Raw genomic sequence first — 20,002 nt, forward strand, 5'->3', positions numbered from 1 at the left:
AGGGAAAACTTACATTTGCAGTTGCACTTAGTGCTTCTGTCACAAAGAGGATTTCTTTTTTTCTTTTTTTTTTCCCTGCCTTTTTTCTGCCTCCCAGCTCTGAAATGTCAAGAAAATGGCCCCTTTTAGCCTGTCAGTGCTTTTTTTTTTTTTTTTTTCCCTAATGTTGGGACTTTTTCATTTCATGAGATGACAACTGGATAAAACTTTGAAAAAAAAAACTGACAAGTTACTCAGACATTTTGAAAGATATCCAGGAGGGTATCATTTATATTCATCTGACATATGCAGGTCACTCATTTCTTCTGTGTATTACCCACTTAAAACGTCCACATAAAACAAGTAGCAGCTGTAACAGCTTATTGAATACAACACTAAATCCCATCCATTATGGTTTGCTCTGCATGTCTGCCGAGGAGCAGCCCCATTTAATCGGAGCTGTAGATCTCCCCTCATAAAGACAGATGGTGCTGTTGTAATGCAACTGAACCCAACACCACCGACGCACCTGGTCAATCTCTGCACTGGCTCCGACCCACCCCTCCTGTCCCTCGTTTTCGCCTGTCTTCTTTCTGCTCCAACAGAGTGTCCACCAAGGACCCGGACCCTGCCAAAAACCATTAACGCTCACATCTCTGTTCAAAACCGACATGTAAGAGCAACACAATCGGCCAGGACGCTCCCTCAGAAAACAGGCTCAGGGTTGCGATAGCATGAATGCAGCAGGGTGAGCAAAAAAAGTGATGGAGGGCGGGAGGGATTAAGGGGGGAGGAGAAGTGCTCAAGGTCTGATGATGCAGTGAAACTTAAGTCTTTTGATCTATGTCCAAACCCTATTTGCATCGCTCCCCTCACTCCGGCTGCCATCGCCTCACCCCACAGCAAAGCCGTTGTAGTTTTCTCACAGCCCAAAGGAAAAGTACAATATCCCTTTGAGGCAGCAGCTGTCCCTCCGTGGGAATAAAAGCAGTTTTTTTTTTCTTCTTTTGTGCTGAAAGAACTAGCTGCTGTGGGGTATTTTTTACTGTCAAAGGTTTTTAAAGGGTTGGTATTTTGGCTGGGGTTCACCTGCTTTGACATCAAGCCATGATGGTGCACTGCAGGGGGAATGCTCTCCTGGTGGCTTGATGGGGCGCCACACACACCCACACACACACAAACGTTCCGTATTGTTCACGTCTCGCACCTCTTTTAAGTCGGAAGGAAAGTGTGTGTACGTGTGTGGCGAGATACACGGAGGGGGCTGGCGTCTGTGCCCCTGCTGTCTCCCTGACCTGATGCTGTATGCTGCCCGCGCCCTGGGCTCATTAATATGCTTTAATTTTCTTTGACCTTTCATTTGGTCTTGAGCTTGATTTAATTAAAACCAGCGATACATCCACAAGGAAAGAAGATAAACTGCGCCATCAGGACAGCAAACCGTCAGTAATAAGAGGTTGTATATCTTCTTTGGATGACAAGTATTTATTCGTGTTTAGTCATGTAAAATGGATTCATCGGTGCCATTATCTCTCAGCACAAAGAGATTTCCAGCCCGTGAAATCGTATGCATGTCCAGCAGTGCATCAGCCAATATTTGAACAGCCACTTCTAGGTCAACAGCTATCAACCTGTTACCTGGTTTATGTCATAGCAGAGACAAAAAAAAAACTGGGAACTGTAATCCACACTTGTTACCAAACCCTCACATCTGTGCTATTTGCATTTTAATGTAACTGTCAGATTAGGAGGGGGGGGGGCTGTTTATGTGAAACCACGAGAGTGTGACCGCCGTGGGAGTTTGACGGGCTTCATGAATGTTCTGTCACGCCACGCAGTCCCATTCCACCATCTTACGGCGCCATTACCATCTGAAATCAGGCCCTAATTAGATGGTGTTATTTAATTAAGACGGCCCAATGCGTGGCATACACATTAATCAAGGCTAATTTTGGAGAAAAAAAAAAGGGGGGGGGGGTAAAGGATGTGAAGGTGGAGGGACAGAGGGGGTGAGGAAGTTTGTGGAGATCTAAAAATAGAGAGCTGGAGTGGGACAGGGAGGCTCAAGCTTTTATATTACATTTGTATTTTCACTGTTTGTCATCCAGGGTGGGAATAGATGGATTACCGTCAGGATGGGAGGGGGAGGTGTAAGATGAGCAACACATGGGGGAGGTTTGCAGTTGGTGGATATGTTTAATGAGGAGCAGCGAGTGTTAGATGTGGCATTTGACTACTGTGTTAGCCTGAGCGGGATTAGACCCCACTGTATAAGTGTATTTGTCTTCGTTTGCATGATCCTTTGTGTTGCATGTGTGCTAGTCCCCCTCCTCGTCTGTCTGTTTGCTTGTCTGTCACTAAGCTGGGCTAACACTACCGACAAAAGGCTAAATAAAAAGCACATTGTGGTATGCAGATGCCTCCTGTTGCTTGCGATCACACACGGGACTTGCTGCTGCCTTAGATACAGCAGCATATTTTTAACGATATGAGTTGGCCTTTACTTAATGCTGAATGTGTGAATAACAAGCTGTTAGTTTATGAATATGAGGCGGATTAGTATTTTTCTTTATCTTTCTTTATGTTTTGCAGCTTTATTTATATATATAAAAAAATATATATATATATATATAAATAAAATTCTATCCAGTTGGTCAAGATGTTTCCTCATTCTGTTTCCATATATTTCCTACACTGCAGTGCACAGACGTCTCAGAGCCACAGTTGGTTGTGTGTTTTAATATCACACAAATGGGATGTTGCAGCTCCACTTTAAAAAAAAACAAAAAACATTATTGATGGGTATCATAAGTATTCACTTGGATAGTTTCTTTTCTACATGGTTTCAGGGGTGAGACAAGTAGAATAACGACGGCAAAGCTAAACCAATTGTAAAAAGCAACTGATCTGACAGTCAAATAATCTTTGCAGAGCTGTCAGTTAATTAACTGCGAAAAAAAAGAATGGTAGATTAGACTAGTTGCAATCCTAAAAGGAAATAATTGTTAGATGTATTTTTCTCGTTTCCTTTTTACGACGATGCTCTCGGAAAAAAAAATACTTTGGCTCGTTTGATTTGACATTAACCTCTTGCACTTTTAAAACCTCTGTAGCCTAATTGGTCTTTTTATGCCTGCACCTACATACAGATACTTTCTACACTCACCTCCAGCTGCTTTTTTTTTTTTAACACTCCGACACACACACACACACACGTTACGTTGGTATGCGAAAAATGACTCATTACTGTAGCCTACGTGTTTGATGAGCGATTAGAGTAAAGCCTTCCCTCCAAAGTAATTTTCTCTTCTCTCAGAATATCTCTACTAACAGACTGTGTGCTATATGAAGCAGTGAGGTGGGTCACTTTCTCTCTGATTATATTATCCTGCTGTTTTCTGGGACAGATGGGAGTAGCGTCAGTTGGGGATGCACACTTCATACCTCGTCACGAACGGAGAAACATTTGTAAATAATAAATACTATAACCGTGGCAGCTGTGAACGTACAGTTATACATTCCATTTTAGACTCGGGTGTACTGATTTTCCTGCACGGGGAGGCTGCTGCAGTCAGAGTGCCGTTACCCTAAAGAAGAATTAGTCTTTTTCTGCAGCCATGTCTAGGTTGATGGTATGTGTCAAGGTATTATCCACATGAGTTTAAGGTTTCCCAGTTGAAAAACACACTCCTATTTAATAAGTTAATAAGTAATTTTTGCCTTTTTTGTGGCAGCAGGCAAGTATGAAATACTGTATGACAGGCTGTAGGAATGTGTGTATGAATGCATGAATGTGAGTTATACTGTAAAGAAACGCTTTCAGTGTTCAGCAAGACTGACAAAGTGCTTTACAAAGGCCGTCTGTCGGCCATTTACAACAACTAGTAATATTTTGAATAGTATTTCAGTTCCATTGGAAACACAACACAAAGCATGTTGTAATGCCTTTATGTATCAACTTATTGCTGTGCCCAACTGTTCAATAAAACCTATTCATAAAGCATTTCCTTGCTTTTATGAATTGCATACACAGCACAGAAGATGTGCATTTTTAGGTATGTGTGTGTGAATCTATACTGTAAATGTGCGTTATCAAAATATATAAGATACCTCTCAACAAATGTTTTATATGCATTCAGTGTCCAGGCTGAAGCTTACCACACCTATGATCAAATTATGAGATAGGACACTGACATGGATTACAGAGTTACCTGGTAATTAAGAAATCTTTTTCTATTATTCTTTTGTACGTTTTACAACTGGTAGCTTGACATGATTTTCAGTGCTGCAGTTTCCCCACTTTGTACCGGAGCAAAACATACCCAGAGTAGTTGACAAAGCCCGAAAAAAAATGAAATCACTGGTTGGGACTGCTGTTCTTTGGTAGCAGTGGAGCAAGTCTGGTGATATCATTACAAAGTGTAGCAACTATTTTGATGAATGGGGAAAAAGAAACAAGTTATGATACACATACTGCAAACTGCTGTATCCACACATCCTTGTTAAGTAAGCTCAATCAAGTGGCCATCATTGTAACTATAATACAAAGGTTCTCTAATCATAGAAAGTAATGTTTTGTTAACCCAACCAAATCCTGGTTATAGATGTGTTGTCTTATTCTCATAACACATTTTTGACTATGTGTAATTCAGAAAAGATATTTTGTTGGTAGATTTTTAGGGTTTGTTGGATATATGAAGTGAAGAGAAGCCCTGTGTTCCAGATTCCAGAGTTAATGTTTTTTTAAGGCACAGGTTTTTTTTGGTCCAATATGGCATAGACACATGCCATATTGGACCAATATCCATGACTGGAATCTGGCTCACTGAAAAAGGGTAATAGGTTTTGGATTTTGACCTTTGTGTCCTGACTGATAACTGAGAAATTGCGAGATAGTGTAAGTCATGGTAAGGAGAGCCTGTATCAATGGTTAAATGAGTCCTGGTAACTACTGCTGCTCCGCGTTGTAAACTCTTAACACATTGTTAGGTACTGTAGTGCACGACAAAGAGACAGGCAATGCATTTCAATGTGGAGCTAGTCAAGGTCGCAATTTAGTGTTCTGAATGAGTCCAGCGTTTTACAGGGCAGGAGAGGTCACTCGGTTGCTACAGTCACTAAATCACTGCCAGAGTCTGACAGAGAAAACAAGTTTACAAAAGCCAGCATGCAGGCATATATGTTCAAGTGGACAATGAAAAATGAATAGAAATCAGGGTATTTCACGGCTGAAAAGTTTTTTTTTAACCTTAACGATCAGAACGTCCATGGGCCTTGAAAAACTTTCACTTAAAATTCAATCATCAACAGTCTTTCTCTGAGGTGATGAATATATGTAGACACAAAGGGTTTGCATTGTAAAAGGGTTTCGGCACAGTGGTGCACCGTGGATGGATGAGGAAATTGGGAAATGGTAGATGTAACGGAACGACTTTTACTGATTTAGACGAGTTTAAAACTTCTTTTTATAAAGGCCACTCTATGACTAAACGTCTGTTGTCATGGTGAAATTGTGTGGTATCATGTGGAGTGAGGAGTAATCTGGTGCAATAAATTTTGTGTGAAAATGATGTCCAGTGCTCCCTCAACCATTCTCGCCCATGCAAAAGGGGAAGAAAAAATTCAGTTGATGGGGAAAAAACAGGTATTTCGGTATATAAAGATAGTCACCTGATCTCTTCTTTTTTTGGGGGGGGGGGGCTAACAATCGGGCCCTTTTTTGGGATTAGCCTCACTAATAAGTGGGTTTCTTAAGGCTAAACAGCTAGTTCAGTCCCCACTATCTAGAGTTATCGTCTCGCTGTGCTTGTGGAAATGCTCTAACTTTCATTATTAAACTATGCTAGGAGATCTTTTTTTATTGAATTTCCAGTGCTGAAGTGATCTTCCGTCACGATTTTCTTCTGACAACATTCCTCCTCTAAGATAGCAGTTCACAAGTATACCTTAATGTTTTCGATAATGCATTAAACAGTTCCTAACCCTATTTAAGTAGTTCCAGCAAACTCATTTGCTTTGATTGCCTGGTGTAGACCAATAAATCGAGTCATCGAGCAGGACTGTTGTAAGAGAAGAGAAGCTACTCACCGCATCTGGTGGTTTTCAAGAAGGGAAACATATTAATCACTGCAGAACTTTTCCAATAAGAGGTTCTTACCTGTTTGCCTACTTAGATCCAGTTGGTGACTTTTTTTGTTTCTCTCTTTCTTTCGTTTAACCCGGAATTTCACATTTGCAACAGCTAATTAAGTAGCTCTGATTAAAACCACGAGTTACACTTCAGATTTTGCTACTCCATGTGGCATCCCACACAGTAATACTTAATCACTGCCAGGCTTAAACAACTTGCATACATTCACAAGTTAACTGCTTAAAGAAAAGAGTGGGGGGGGGCTTTGGTTTCTTGAAGCGACAGAAACCCCTTCAGCTGATATGAAGGCAGATGGAAGTATTGTGACTTGAGCGTGAGTAGTGAGAGCTGAACAGACAAAGACGTGCATCCTCAGAAACGTTATAAAACTAAATCAGATTATACAGATATTACAGTTTCATCTGCAGCTTTTTGACTGAGCAATCTCAGACTGCTTTGCACCAAAGCAAAAACTAATCTTGCGTGCTACCACATAAATGCAGTAACTAAGATGGGCTTCTTTTTTTTCCCCTCACTAGTTAAAGTCGACGAGGGCTTATGTGAGAACTCTATAACTCCGTGTCCTCTGTAGCACATAATTGTAATTCTTTGCTTTCTTGATAGAACACGACAAGACAGGAAGACATCAAAATGTCCTTGAATATTATGTCTGAACAAGTGTGGGAAACCTGATAAAATTCCACAGAGGGTCGAAGCTGCCCGCGCCAGCCCTGCTGGCACCACCATTGCAGCTGGCTCTGCGTTTAAGCCACGGGAGTCATTTTAGAGCTGATTTTACATGGTGCTTCTATACTGGTGTATAGTGGAACACCACTACACCAAATTCTCTCATTAGGTCATCCAACTTTAAAGGCCATTAAATTTTCAGTTAGCATGAATAAGTCAAAGGGCCTCTGCCTCTGATCATGCAGTCCCCAAACTCATCATGGGTGCTCTGCAAGGGTACGAAAAAAAAAAGAGAAAAGACTCTTTTAGTGCAGGAGTAACATTTGCTCATTCAAATATGGGAAAAGGGCAAGGGTTGGCAGGAGGGTAGTTTTTTTAGATTTAAAGCCTTGCATTTGGTGCCAGACAGCATTTCCAGAAGTATCGATTAGAATTTCGCTGCGGGTAAATGACTCCCAATGGGATCTCCTTGGAAACTGGAGCCGTGCCAAGCCGCTGAATGTCTAACCGACTTAATGCAGATATAAATCGCCATTCCAATCAAGGACGTTTTATTTGCTGGCTTAAGTGAGGCAATACGTCACCTGCAGTGCTGCACATTTTCGTCAATAAAAGCCTGTCAGACCTGTTAAAGGTACACTCCATAGATGGCATATGATTTATACCTCCAGTGAAGGATATTTCCTGCAGTAACCAAGTAGTTGAGAACAGTTTGGGGTCAGTGACGCGCTACAATTAATAATGGCTGCTCTGTTTTGCCAATGAGCCTGTAATATGATCTGGAGTCACTTCACATGAAAAGGCATGAGCAATTACCATTAATGAGAAATTAACACTTCAATCTGCTACATTAGCTAATAGCTTGAACAGATTGTCCTCCGCTGCTCCTCAACAGATTGTTTAGACTTGTCTGACAACGAGGGATTCAGAAAGTGAACAGCATGCCGAATGGTGTGCTTAATGCAGTCAGCTGAAGGATGAAAAGAAAATATCCAGTCATTGGGAAACATACATACTGGAGGTAAACTCCACCGCAGTAAGGTTGTAGGCAAGGTTTTCTAGAGTTTTATGTGCAATAGAAATCATTTTATCGGGTTTTGCTCTTGGCCACAAAATGACCGAGGAAAACAAAGACGAATGGAACCATTGACTTCAAATACGACCCCTTGAAAGCGCAGCCCAAGCTATATCCATCGCCATCTATTATATTCATGAGTATGACCTGTCGGGGGTGAGAGGAGGCTGGGGGGGGGGGGGGGGGGTGATGGGCGCCCACCTGCTCCACTCAGCTTCTAAGACACTGGCTGCCAGGAGATCAAACAGGCCTCGTCGCTCTCCTCTGTTCTCCTCCTCTCGCTGGCAAACTTCATATAGGAGGCGACTGACCCACTTTTCCTCCCTCCCTGAGCTATTACCTGGAGAAAATGGAGAGATGTTGTGTGCAAGTGTGCTGGGCGGGTGGATCGGTTTGAGAGGCTGAACAAAAGCTTCTCATCTTCTCCTGCTGTACAGAGATGAACTACGACTCCCAAGGAAGCGTGCCATTTTTTATCAGATGCTGTTGCATGTCAGATTGTTTCTCTAATGGCATGTCTCCACCCTGGTATGAGTGTCGCTACTGTGCAACTGCACATGTTTACTCAGCTCACTCAGATCTGGTGCTTTGACAGGAGGGACCTCATTCTAATGGCAGTGGTGATTTGAAAGCGGCTAGACATGGGACCAGCAAATTATCCCTTTGCCAAACAAATGGATAATTTGCCAAACACTGCAGGACCAAATGAAACTGGCAATGCGGCATCAACTCCACTCCGCTGGCGTAAATTGTTTACAGTCCTGTGGGCTTTGTGGACGGTAGAGCCAGTAATCATTGTTTTCACAGGATTAGGTTTATATTGATTGACTATCATGGCTAGAATTGTGATACTTTGCCACAGTGACCATATTTTCTTGGTTCCATTTGACACTGCTGTTGCTTGTTTTTTTTTATTTTACTACTCTCAAAGGGTATGCTACATGTTTTATGTCCTATTCACTCTTGTTTTGTTTTTGTTTTTTTCCCCTCTCAGGCCTCACATGGTGACTGAATACATGGGCATCCGGAATGAGAGTTTCATGAAGATTGCCGCAGTGGGGACATGGATGGGGGATTTTGTCACTGCTTGGATGGTGAGATTTGAGCCCTCGTGTATGCTTGACACTGGAAAAGTTAATGAGAGTAAAGAGAGAACCCTGCAATATTAAAACTGCACTGACACACTGAAAATAACCCTTTCATGGTAGTGGCTTTTAGCCAAATGCTAAATGACAGAAGTATGCTAGAGGAACGGTATTTGTGACCACCAGCATTTTATGAAATTTTCTTGTTTAACGTCTAAATTTTTTGTATGAAAACTGTAGGCTTTTTATTTTAAAAAGCAAGTTTAGCTATTTAGCATGCTAGTGTGTGCACAGACATTTTTGAGTGGTCTGTTTCTCTGTATATTGAAAAGATTCTTATGAACACTAAGTGAAAGCACTCTTCACATTTTCATCTAATTTCTTAGCCAGGTCTGTTTTCTCAACCATTATTAGGACATAGCTACACTACAGCCCTCCACACTAATTGAGTTCAGTCTGTGCTCAAACCCCTTGAGTAACATGCAGCTGTGATCTAAGGAGGGTCAGAGGAAACAATGGATGCTCAGGGAGCGACAGATTATATTGGAGGAAGAACCTTCCTCTGTTAATTTGTCAGCATGAAAAGAGGAGAGCTCTTGCGGGAGTGGACTTCCTGTGGTGGGAGGAGTGGGTCTTCGACACCTGCATGCACACAACTGAGACAACCTGACAAGCTGCTTCACCAGTCACATTAGTATTCTACAGTATTTACTGCAGAGAAAGAGAGGGGGTGGAAGGAGATGTAGAGGAGAACGAGGAGGGAGAGAAGAAGCAAAAGACGGAGGTGAAGGGGAAAGGGAGCTGTAGAAGTGTGCTTGTAAGGGAGAAATGGGGGAAACGCCACGCAAGAGGGTGAATCAGGGAGGCAGAAGTGTGTGGGTTAGAGAAAATGTTATGCTGTGTCAAAGTGCTGAATCCAGAAATTAGTTTTTTTTTTACATTTGATTAATTCAACAAGGTACTTTGAAGATGACCTCTGTGTCTCCTCTGCATAGCACCGTGTCTCATCAGATGAGTTGACAGGACGTGTCTGTTTTTGAAATGCTGCAGTGTCAGAATCATTTAGAACATTTCCCTGATTCAAATCTCTTTTCCAACACAAGTTTCACTATCTGCAGCACTTTATTGGCCAATTGACTTTGCTTTTGCAGCACCCCTGAGTATAGAATATCTTACATTCTTGTATCAAAGTTGTCCTGATCCAGCTCTGAATCCCTGAGAGAACATTTTTAATGATGCCGAGTTTGACTCAATAGTATGATCGCAGGTTAATCATTACTCAAACGTTACTATTCGATACTTAAAACCACACACCTGTGCAGTCACATGTTTTTGTAACTTTGCAGGACTCGCTATCTAGTTCATTACCTAGCTGGTCCACTCCGTGTGTGTAGTGCATTTGTGAACCAGGAGATTGGATAATAAAAATTCCAGGAGTTCCTGAATTTATTTCAAGCAATTCTAACAAGCCTGAAAGTCAATATTTGGTAAGAGAACCTTTATTCATCAGCACAGCCTGAACCCTCTAGGACAAGCCATCACATAGTTTCTTTAAGTAGTCTTCAGGAATAGTTCTCCGGGCTTCTTGAAGGACATTCCAAAGCTCTACTTTGGACATCATCTTCCTTTTGTTCTGTTCTCTATCAAGATGATCTCACACCGCTTCAATAATGTTGAGGACTGGGGGAGGATTCATAAGACCTTTTGCCCACTGATTTTCAGTCCAGCTCTTGGGTCATTTGGCATAGCTCAGCTTTTTCTTCCCGTTTCCCTTCCTTAAGCATGGCTTCCTGACAGTTTATGTTGAGACTTCAACTAACAGTAGACGGATCAGCTGAAGGACCAGATGTGTCTCTCAGGTCCTGTGTCAGGGTTTGCTGATAACCTTTTCATATTTGTTTAGGTAATCTACTTTGAGATACTTTCCATCTGCTGTTGAAAGTTTCTTGTAGGCCTGCCACTTCTTCTTTTGTCCTGCACTTCTTCAGTTTCCTTAGATATGTTTTAAGGGCGTCCTGCACATCTGCACACTGAGATATGCCACATGTTTGGCTTCTTGCTCTTTTAAAAAAAACACTATTTCATGTTTGTCAAACTGTTGTCTTTGACATCTTTTTGTAGATGCAACTAAAGAAATGGGAACAAATTATATGTCTTTGTGACAGCTGTCTAGTAACAAAGTGCCCAAAGATATCATTTGCTAAGTTGTTTGTTATTTGTAGACACAACACTGGTTCATCCTTTGAATATGGGGCCTTTTTTTTAATGCTTGAATGGTTCACACGTCAATGTTAAGTGATTTAAAAAAAAACAAAGAGACACTCCTTTGAACATCATCTGGTACAAGGACCAGACAAAAAAATGAGTGAAAAAGCAGTCAATGTCCAAAGAAAAAAATGTGAAAGATCTTCAGAAAAGCCTGGAGAACTAGTGATCAAGACCAGTTTAAGAGGATTAAAAGAAATTCTGGCCCCTTGTTAGCAGATTATAAATTGACGAGGGTTGAATCACAACTTTTGTTATGTTAATACATGAAGATACATCAAGATGTAACTGTTGAACAAATGCTGTACTTTAATACCAAGGCCTTAACACTATGGTTTGTTTGATTTGCTTCCAATAAGAGAATTAGTGAAATTAAGCCACTGATGTTGCCTGTAGTGTTGGATTTTCCTAATTTGTTCTCTCAAAATTCAATGTCTCACCGCGTGACTGCATTCAAAGAAAAATACTGGCAGAGCTGATGCAGATAGATGGATGATGGCTGCTAATATCTCACCACTCAGGACATAATGAGCTACTCAGGAAACTTATACAAAACTTGCTTAGCAAGAAAGTAAAAAGGTATTTCTTATCTTGCTATGCATAGATTAATAGGACTGATAATACTCTTGTGTCTGTCTGTTATAGGAAATATGAAAAGGAAACGGTTAGTCTTGCCCGATCAGACAAACAAGAAAAAAAAGCATATTTAAAAAAGCTCCTATGAAATCAAAGTAAACACAAGAAACTTGTGCTACAAAAGAAAATGGACCATACTCAGCTAATAATCCCTATAACCCCTATATAGACCAGTAAGCAGTGCTGGCCAACATGTCATTGGGGTCATCAGGTGGGAACCTCCTTTCACCAGTGTTTCATCTGGTTTGGCCTCCAGGAGGCCAGACAGAGTGATCACTGGTGTCCCAGAGTCATTCCCCTAATGCAGGGATGTCAAACTCCAGTCCTCGAAGGCCGCTGTCCTGCAGGTTTTAGATGCTTTCCTGCTTCAACACACCTGATTCAAATTAAATGGATCTCTTCGAAAGATTGTTAAGTTCTGCAGCAGCCTGCTAATGATGCATTGAGCTGATTCCGGTGCGTTGAAGCGGCCCTCGAGGACCGGCATTTGACATCCCTGCCTAATGCCACCCATCACTGCTCCTCACACCACAACAACCATCTTTTTTTCCACAACCACAAACTACCCCAGCCTCTCACCAACTGCACACCAGTCATAGCGGGGTGGGGATACAAACCCTGGTTCGGGTAGGGGGTAAAGAAAGTAAAGAGGGTGCCAGAGGTTTATGTGTTTATGTTTATGCATTTAGCAGATGCTTTTATCCAAGGCGACTTACAGATAGGCAGATAGGGTAAGGGGGTCTTGCCTAAGGACCCCTACTGGAGACAGTACCTTTCATGCAGGGAACCCAGATCTCCCACATGAAGGGTGGCAATCATACCACTACACTATCCAGCCCCCAGCCTCCAGAGGTGGAGGCAGAACAAGACACACGAGCAGATTCAGCAGACAAACTCACCTAAACAATCCTACAATCACTAAAAATGCCAGCAAAAGCAAGGCCATACAGGCCAACTCACCTAAAATGGCTGTCTGGTTTCAAAAGGCTCACAAGGGCCACACCCTCCACTTAAATACATCGTGGATTTCTTCCTTGCTTCTTCCAAGACTCTGTTTATCCTAAGTGCTCCCCCTGCTGGGCCTCCAGCTACTATTGCTTCTTCTAATCCAAATCCACTGACTGGACGTTACTGCCTCATCTGACACTTCCTTCACGATTTTCCTCACACTCTGTCCACTTATACCCAACTCCCTCAACAATGAGACACCAAATCTTCTAGGTCCTACTTCCACTGGACATATCTTAACTTTCCATCCTCGCTGCTCTGCTTCTGCCCCTAACTGCACATACCTGAGCTTCTTCCTTTCATATGCTTCTGCCACTAATTCCTCCCAAGGAACAGTCAGCTCTATGAAATAGACTCTCATTCTACTCCGAGACCACAAGATTATATCAGGCCTTAGATTTGTAGAGGCTATTTCCTGGGGAACAACAAGCTTGTCTCCTAAATCTACCTGCATCTCCCAGTCACAAGCTTATTGTCTTATTAACTTTCTCCCCCTCTTGAACAAACTGAATTGCCACTCTCTTCACCATAGACCCTTCTAAATTCACCTGCCTTCGTTTATCTTCAATACCTGCAGCTAAGCTTCTTAATACTTGGTTATGTCGCCACGTATACCGGCCTTGTGACAGACTAACCTTACAACCTGACAAAATATGCCTTAGAGTTGCAGTACCTGAACATAACAGGTGCCCATGAAATCCACTAATTAGCATCTCAGTTGTTGGTTGACCATTAATCAGTTGCCTTGCAAAGAAGCTGCACACAAGGAGTCTTTTCAGGTTATAAGTTTATAAGTTTGCGGCCAAAGCTCACAGCTTTAAAAGTCTGGTGGGAAGAAGATTGCTTCCTGCTGATTCCACATCTTATCCTCATCATCAATTTGTGACTGTCGTGCCACAGGTCTGAATGCTCACCTTCTCAATCGAGAACGACGGTCAGCTGCTAACTGACCAGACAGGGACAGCCGGGGATGATGACCTGCACAGTTTTAATCCTGCCCACCCATGTTGTTATGACAACAGGCTGTCATTCACACTACACACAGGCTCACGCGCACACACGATTTCTCAGTTCTCTCTGGGTGTTTTGTAAGATACGGTATAAAGGTGACAGGGAACAAAAAGTTAAGTTACTTTGATGCTGCGACAGTCTTAATGTTATCTGTCAACTGTAGGAGAATATTAGATGCTACTTTTTTTTTAGCAATCGTTAGTGTTGATCAGTATGTTGGGGGTATTGTTTGTTTTTTTGATGACCCTACTTTGCTCAGAGACCAGCTAACTATCCTCCATTGCATTTTGAGGTAAAACTGTTAATGTTCTCTACTTCAGACATTCACAAGTAATGATGGAATTTCCTTTTTTCTTTTTCTTTTTTTTTCCCACAGGTGACAGATATGATGCTCCAGGATCAGCATTACCCAGATTGGGGCAAATTTGCCAGAAGGTTCTGGAAACGAGGCAACAACAGGATCGTCCTTTTCTGGTGCGTCTGACACAAAATCTTTGCAGGGTCACCCTTATCTTTGGCTGTGTATACATACAGTTTTTAGAGCAGTTTCTCTTCCTACAAGCTAGCCTTCCATGATATATAACTATGATGCTCTGCAGAGTTGTGTGTATGCGTGTGTGCACATGTATGCGTGTTATGTGGTCTTGTCAGCCCGTTGCAGGGTTATGTGCAGTCAATTGCTGTGTTAATCTTCCCTCACTCAGTGTCAGCACCTTTAATTAGAGGAACAGGGTGAAAATCGATGGACACAGCAAGGTTGCGGGGCGCACCACAGCCCTGCCTTTTACTTACTCATACCAGAAGCTACGACCCTGAAATAACTGCTAAACAAATCCTGCAAACCATATCTGATATGCCCATTATTCCACAAGCAAGTAGATGTATTCCCTGTTCAGATGAATTGCACCACTCTTGCACAATCGCAGCGATGTTCATTCACCAATCTGTCAGATATGGGAACTAATTGTCAGTCAAATGTGACGTGAACGTCTCCCTCTGTGGTTCATTCTGAGGTCAGTGAGGACAAGTAAAGAAAGTGAATCAGTCTGACATCTGTTTGACATGTACACACAGAGCTAAAGGCCCCTATATCTCAAGCTTCAGAGAGAGTTTGGCCTCCATGTTAAACATTTCCTTCCCTGGAATTGATTCTCTTGCGATTAGGATGCAAGCAGACAAATTGTTCTATGACTTTTCTGCAGCTCTCCATTTTATTGATGGATGCCCGGGCTCGGGCTGTCATAATCAATGTCAAATTCGACGAGCCATCCTTTGAAATTCAGAGCTTGAAATGTGATTGATAAATGTGCTGCTGGATATATCTTGTCAATATGCGCAGATGTGCTGCAGCAAATTGTAAAGGACAGTTCCAAAAGGCTGGGTACGCCGAGAAAAAGATTCCCACTGTCGTATAATAAAGAACCCTAAAAATTTATCTCCCAAACTGTTGAAATGGGATATTAGCTGGCAGTGTCTATCTGCAGAGCAGCCAGCCGATGTGTGGTGTGAGAATACACACAGCAGCACAATAATCGCTGGATGACATTGAGACAAAATACACAGTGGAGAATAATACTAAGTCACCATGCTTCTCCTCGCATGGCTGAAAATGTTTTCCAGTGAACAGTGAATACAGATTTAGAGCAGTGCGACTTAAACTAAATGAAATTCAGAAAAGACACAGCAATCACTGCGAGCAGTTTTGTGTTAAATATGGAAATACATGGAAATCAGAGTAAAGAGAGTTTGAATTTCCACTGCCTCTGCAAGTACAGCATTTCCTTTTATGCACATCCATCTCCCTGGAAGCTTCATAAACAATCGTTTTGCAAATCTTGGTTTAAAAGGTATTATATTTCACTGTTGTTACTTTAGAAACTCGAGAGAAGACTGACCCACGTCAGATTACTTCTCCTGAGCTTGTAGAGGAGTTGTTTGTCTTTCTTATCGAGCTGTCATGATATCTTATATTCAATATGTGACCATATCACTGTATCAATAGAAAGCTCTAAATGAATTCTATCACTATCAGAGCAATGAAATTTAGTTTTTTTGAAAGGCTTTGTCTCCTTTTATGCCGATATGAGTCTTTAAAAATTGTACAAAAAACAATCTGTATTAAGAAATATTTGATTTTGTCGGCTGAAATCACACTCATCTTGTGTGTATTAGCAACGCAATATCAACGCTTCTTTCTTTGATTATCACGGTTGTTGACAGTGCTGACATCTATTGCAACATCCCTCATCCGAAAATATATTATGTCATTCATGGATTTCTTCCTCCTGTCTCTTTTCCACTCCCTTTTTACCCCTTTCCATCCCATTCTCTCATCTCCATCTTTTACTCCTTCCTTTCTTCGCTCTATTTCCCTACATGTTCCTTCCCTTGCCTTTAATTCCTCCTTGCTTCCTTCCTCTCCTCCTCCTCTCCTGCAGGTCAGTGCTCATCTCGTTGACCTCAGTGGTGGTTCTGGTCATCAGCACCGACTGGATCAGCTGGGACAACCTGAACCGAGGATTCTTGCCCAGCGACGAGGTCTCCAGAGCCTTCCTAGCCTCCTTCATCTTGGTCTTCGACCTTCTCATTGTCATGCAGGTAGACCGTTCCCCCGTGGCCAATTAAAAAAATGGAGCCGGGACGTCTCTTGGCTCAGTCCACTACCCATCTTGCTAGTTCCCCCTTCTCCCTATTCATCAATGGGGCACTGCGGCACACAGCAGCGAGAAGGGTGTTTGATCACTCTTGAGTTGGCACAGACACAAATGCACACACTCATATTTCTCTTTCTCCTTTCTTTCAGTCTCGCCATCCCTCTTTACCCACACCTTACTCACGAACCCATCCTTTCCTCTCTTAAAGGACTTGTTTATTTTCTTAATGATGACTCACAAGATTGGAGTTTTTCCCCTTGCTTCCTATATTTTTCACCACCCAGTGTCGTCCCTCTTCCAGGAAAGCGTCCATCAATAAAGCCGTGTCACTGGCTCATGAATATGTAAATGTATTCGTCGTGGGGAAATAAATGAATAGATAAATTAGACATAACGCGCATGCATGAAGGGGCATTTTAAGATAAAGTGTGTGAGAGGGGTCTTTCACGCCACCAGTCATGAGCCAGAACCACAGGCCAGTTGTTTGTTTATATAATTTTTTTTCATTTGTCCTCATTAGCGGGTATTAAAGCACACGCTGCAGTGCCAATATTTGTTATCCACTAAATATATGTTCCTGTGCTGTTTATTATGCTAATTACAAAGCGGTTTCATGGGAGAACATCTTCAGTTGTTACAAATACACCACTCCACTGAAACCTGGCAAGGTCACCATTCTAATTCCCATGGTAACATGTATTAGAGCAAGTAGCACTAAAAGTGATTTCTAGGCTCTATTTATTGAAACAATTCATTATTCTAAGAAGGGCCTCTGGCTGCTCTGGCCACTAATTACTTCACACTGTGGTCTTCTCCACATTAATTTACTGAATGATTATGATTATGCAGATGCATAGGAATAGGAATAGTTCCGCTTACACAGTCATAAGCATTTCCGCACAGAGCTGCTGTCTTGCAGAGGCCAGCTTTTTCAGCTTCCAGAATCCAGATACAGACCTCGTGTGACACGAAGCCCCCGTTTGGACATCTCGTTTGATTACAACCATCCCCCACCCCGTGGACCCCTGTAACTTGTCGGTATATCATTCCCCACTCGCAGAGATTTGTTTACAACGCCCCCTTCTCATTTTCTGTACAGTGTACAGCAAGCACATTTACTACAGTAATTTATGAGACGGGCTAGCCTGTGCCGTTATAGGGGCCCTTGCACCGGCAGCCATCACTACGTTCCACCTGCCAATAAAACTTCTTCCCACCTACAGCTTCATTCACCTCCACCTTGGAGCAGTGCCTCAGCTGATCTGACATCTCCATGAGAAACGATGGGCGGACGTGTTCTCAAGCTAATTAACGCCCCAATTAATGACTTGTCTGGATTTGCCTCCAAGCAGGGTTTTACTTTTTGAATTTAATGATTGTGCGTGTTCTCAGCTCAAAGTCCAATTTTTTTGTTCTTTATCAATAAGCACATTTATCAATACGCATTTACATATGTGGAGGATATGTGGACACATCCTGCCATTATATTCTTGTTCCAATCGTCATAAAGACTTTGTAATTCGTGGAAGGGAGGGTTAAGTGTTATTATTACTTACTAACACGTACTGCAAATATGAAAGAGGAGAAGAGGACTTAATTAATATCCAAGGGGCTAAGATCCAACTGGTATGCAGTTCATAGATATTGGTATGGAAGACCCTGGACCACATGATCACACAGATTCAAACACATTGTAATTTTATGCAGCAAACACTCAGGAAACAAGGGAAAACATTGCTAATCTGAAATCGTATGCATCTTTCTTTTTTTATTTATATTTTTCTTAAGTAGCAACGATGATGAATTGTAATTCGCGAGATGATTAAGTCTGTCAGTTCAGTTTAATGAAACTGTTTTTTAAAAGTGGGATTTTCATTAGTTACATCTGTTTTTCATTTTAATTGCGTACTTTCTTAACGCAAAGTAATTAATTACACTTCAGAAAGGGAACAAGGGATTTACCGATCCTGAATTTTTGTCCCCGATACCAATCTGAGTCAGTTAAGATTGAGTAGCTCTCGAACCTCAGTCTAACATTTGCATTCTCCTGCAGCACATGGTTTCACACCACACCTATTAGTACATTATAAGTCATTGAGATCACCACCTTGCATATGTGCTTGACACCTCAATAGCTCCACAGTGCAGTTTCGAAAAGAATCTTTGCTTAAGCTGTACTTGAATTTTTTTCCTTATTAACATGGAAAAAAGAAGCCATGTAACTCTTTGCACTTTTCATATTACTACTCTGCAGTGTGAGATTCAAGGAGTTGCAGGACATGCAGCACTACAAGTTTCAGACAGAGAAATCAGTCTAGCGTGCAGTGACACTAAGCAGTAACTTCTGGCAAACAGAGCTCCAGTTGCCTCCTTTCTCTTATCACTATCCTGCAGGAACTTTCTCTTTAAAATTGTCCGCCAGTGTATGTTTGCAACTTTGCTGAAGTTGGCTTACAATTTATGGAGTCCTTTTGATCAGTTCTAAGGGCTCAGGTATGACTCCACTCTTTGCTGCATGTTGCTCCCACTGCCCCGACCTTCCCAATCCATCGGCAACAGCCTCTGTCAAAGGTTTAGACCACTGCAGAATACAAAGTTGAGAAACAGGAAAAATTCTTGTGTAATGATATGTTAACTAGTCATGTGCTGAGTCAGGTATTGCTTGTGCTGATTTCACATGTTGAGCTAGGACATGTTAGCATCTCCCAACCCGATCTAACATAATAATTTATATTGAGTGTATCTATAGCAAAATTAAGCAATTTTCCCCAGTATCAGATGGAGTTACTTCTTCACATTTTCTTAAGCATTACAGGAATGTTTTTCATTCTTAATCCAGTTTCTGAATCATGATTTCTTTTCCTGGAATGAATAGTGACAGCTATTCTTTGAAAGTCACCAGCCAACAGATGTAACTATACACTTGCAAAGAAAGAGAAAAAAGCTAAGTGACACCACAGGGCATAGGCAGCTTCTAAATGTCAGTTTGGTCTGCTTGTTGATGTATTTTGACATGTCGAAGTCCCAGTGCACTCTCCACAAGCCTGTAAACACAGCGTGATCTACAGTCTACGGCGGCCACACCATGTTTGACCTCCAGTCAGTGTGTGAAGAGACTCCACAGAGACTTAATATCAGCTAATATGAGAGATTTCAATGAAGTGTGCAACATTCAATAAAGCATGATACATGGTTGACATTTGTCATTGTCAGCATGTCACTTAAATGTGTTCCGACTTGTTCAGCTGAGGCCACAGCATCACAGTTGGAAGCTGAATTTCAAGAACTCTCGTTGGTGTGTTCGTGTTGTATTTTTCTATCTTTCTTTTTCTTTTTCTAGGATTGGGAGTTCCCTCACTTCATGGGTGACCTGGATATGAATCTGCCTGGAATGTCAACAACGCATGTGAAGGTCAAGCTTCCTGTCTGCAAGAGTGTCTTCAAAGAGGAGTACCACATTCACATCACAGGT

The 20,002-nt window shown here is 41.8% G+C and overlaps 1 protein-coding gene across 2 annotated transcripts in view; it reads left to right on the top strand.

Annotated features, from left to right (window-relative positions):
• tmem117 (transmembrane protein 117) overlaps positions 1 to 20,002 on the top strand; it is a 43,952-nt gene that overhangs the window by 20,072 nt on the left and 3,878 nt on the right. For both annotated transcript variants that reach the window (XM_072386205.1, XM_072386206.1), the window contains exons 4-7: positions 8,866 to 8,965; positions 14,253 to 14,350; positions 16,315 to 16,474; positions 19,871 to 20,000. In XM_072386205.1, coding sequence (XP_072242306.1) covers positions 8,866 to 8,965; positions 14,253 to 14,350; positions 16,315 to 16,474; positions 19,871 to 20,000 — 488 coding nt within the window. The remainder of the gene's footprint in view (positions 1 to 8,865; positions 8,966 to 14,252; positions 14,351 to 16,314; positions 16,475 to 19,870; positions 20,001 to 20,002) is intronic.

The sequence above is a fragment of the Leuresthes tenuis genome, unplaced genomic scaffold, assembly GCF_036924035.1.
Source record: "Leuresthes tenuis unplaced genomic scaffold, fLeuTen1.0.hap1 SCAF_5, whole genome shotgun sequence".
Classification (NCBI taxonomy): domain Eukaryota; kingdom Metazoa; phylum Chordata; class Actinopteri; order Atheriniformes; family Atherinopsidae; genus Leuresthes; species Leuresthes tenuis.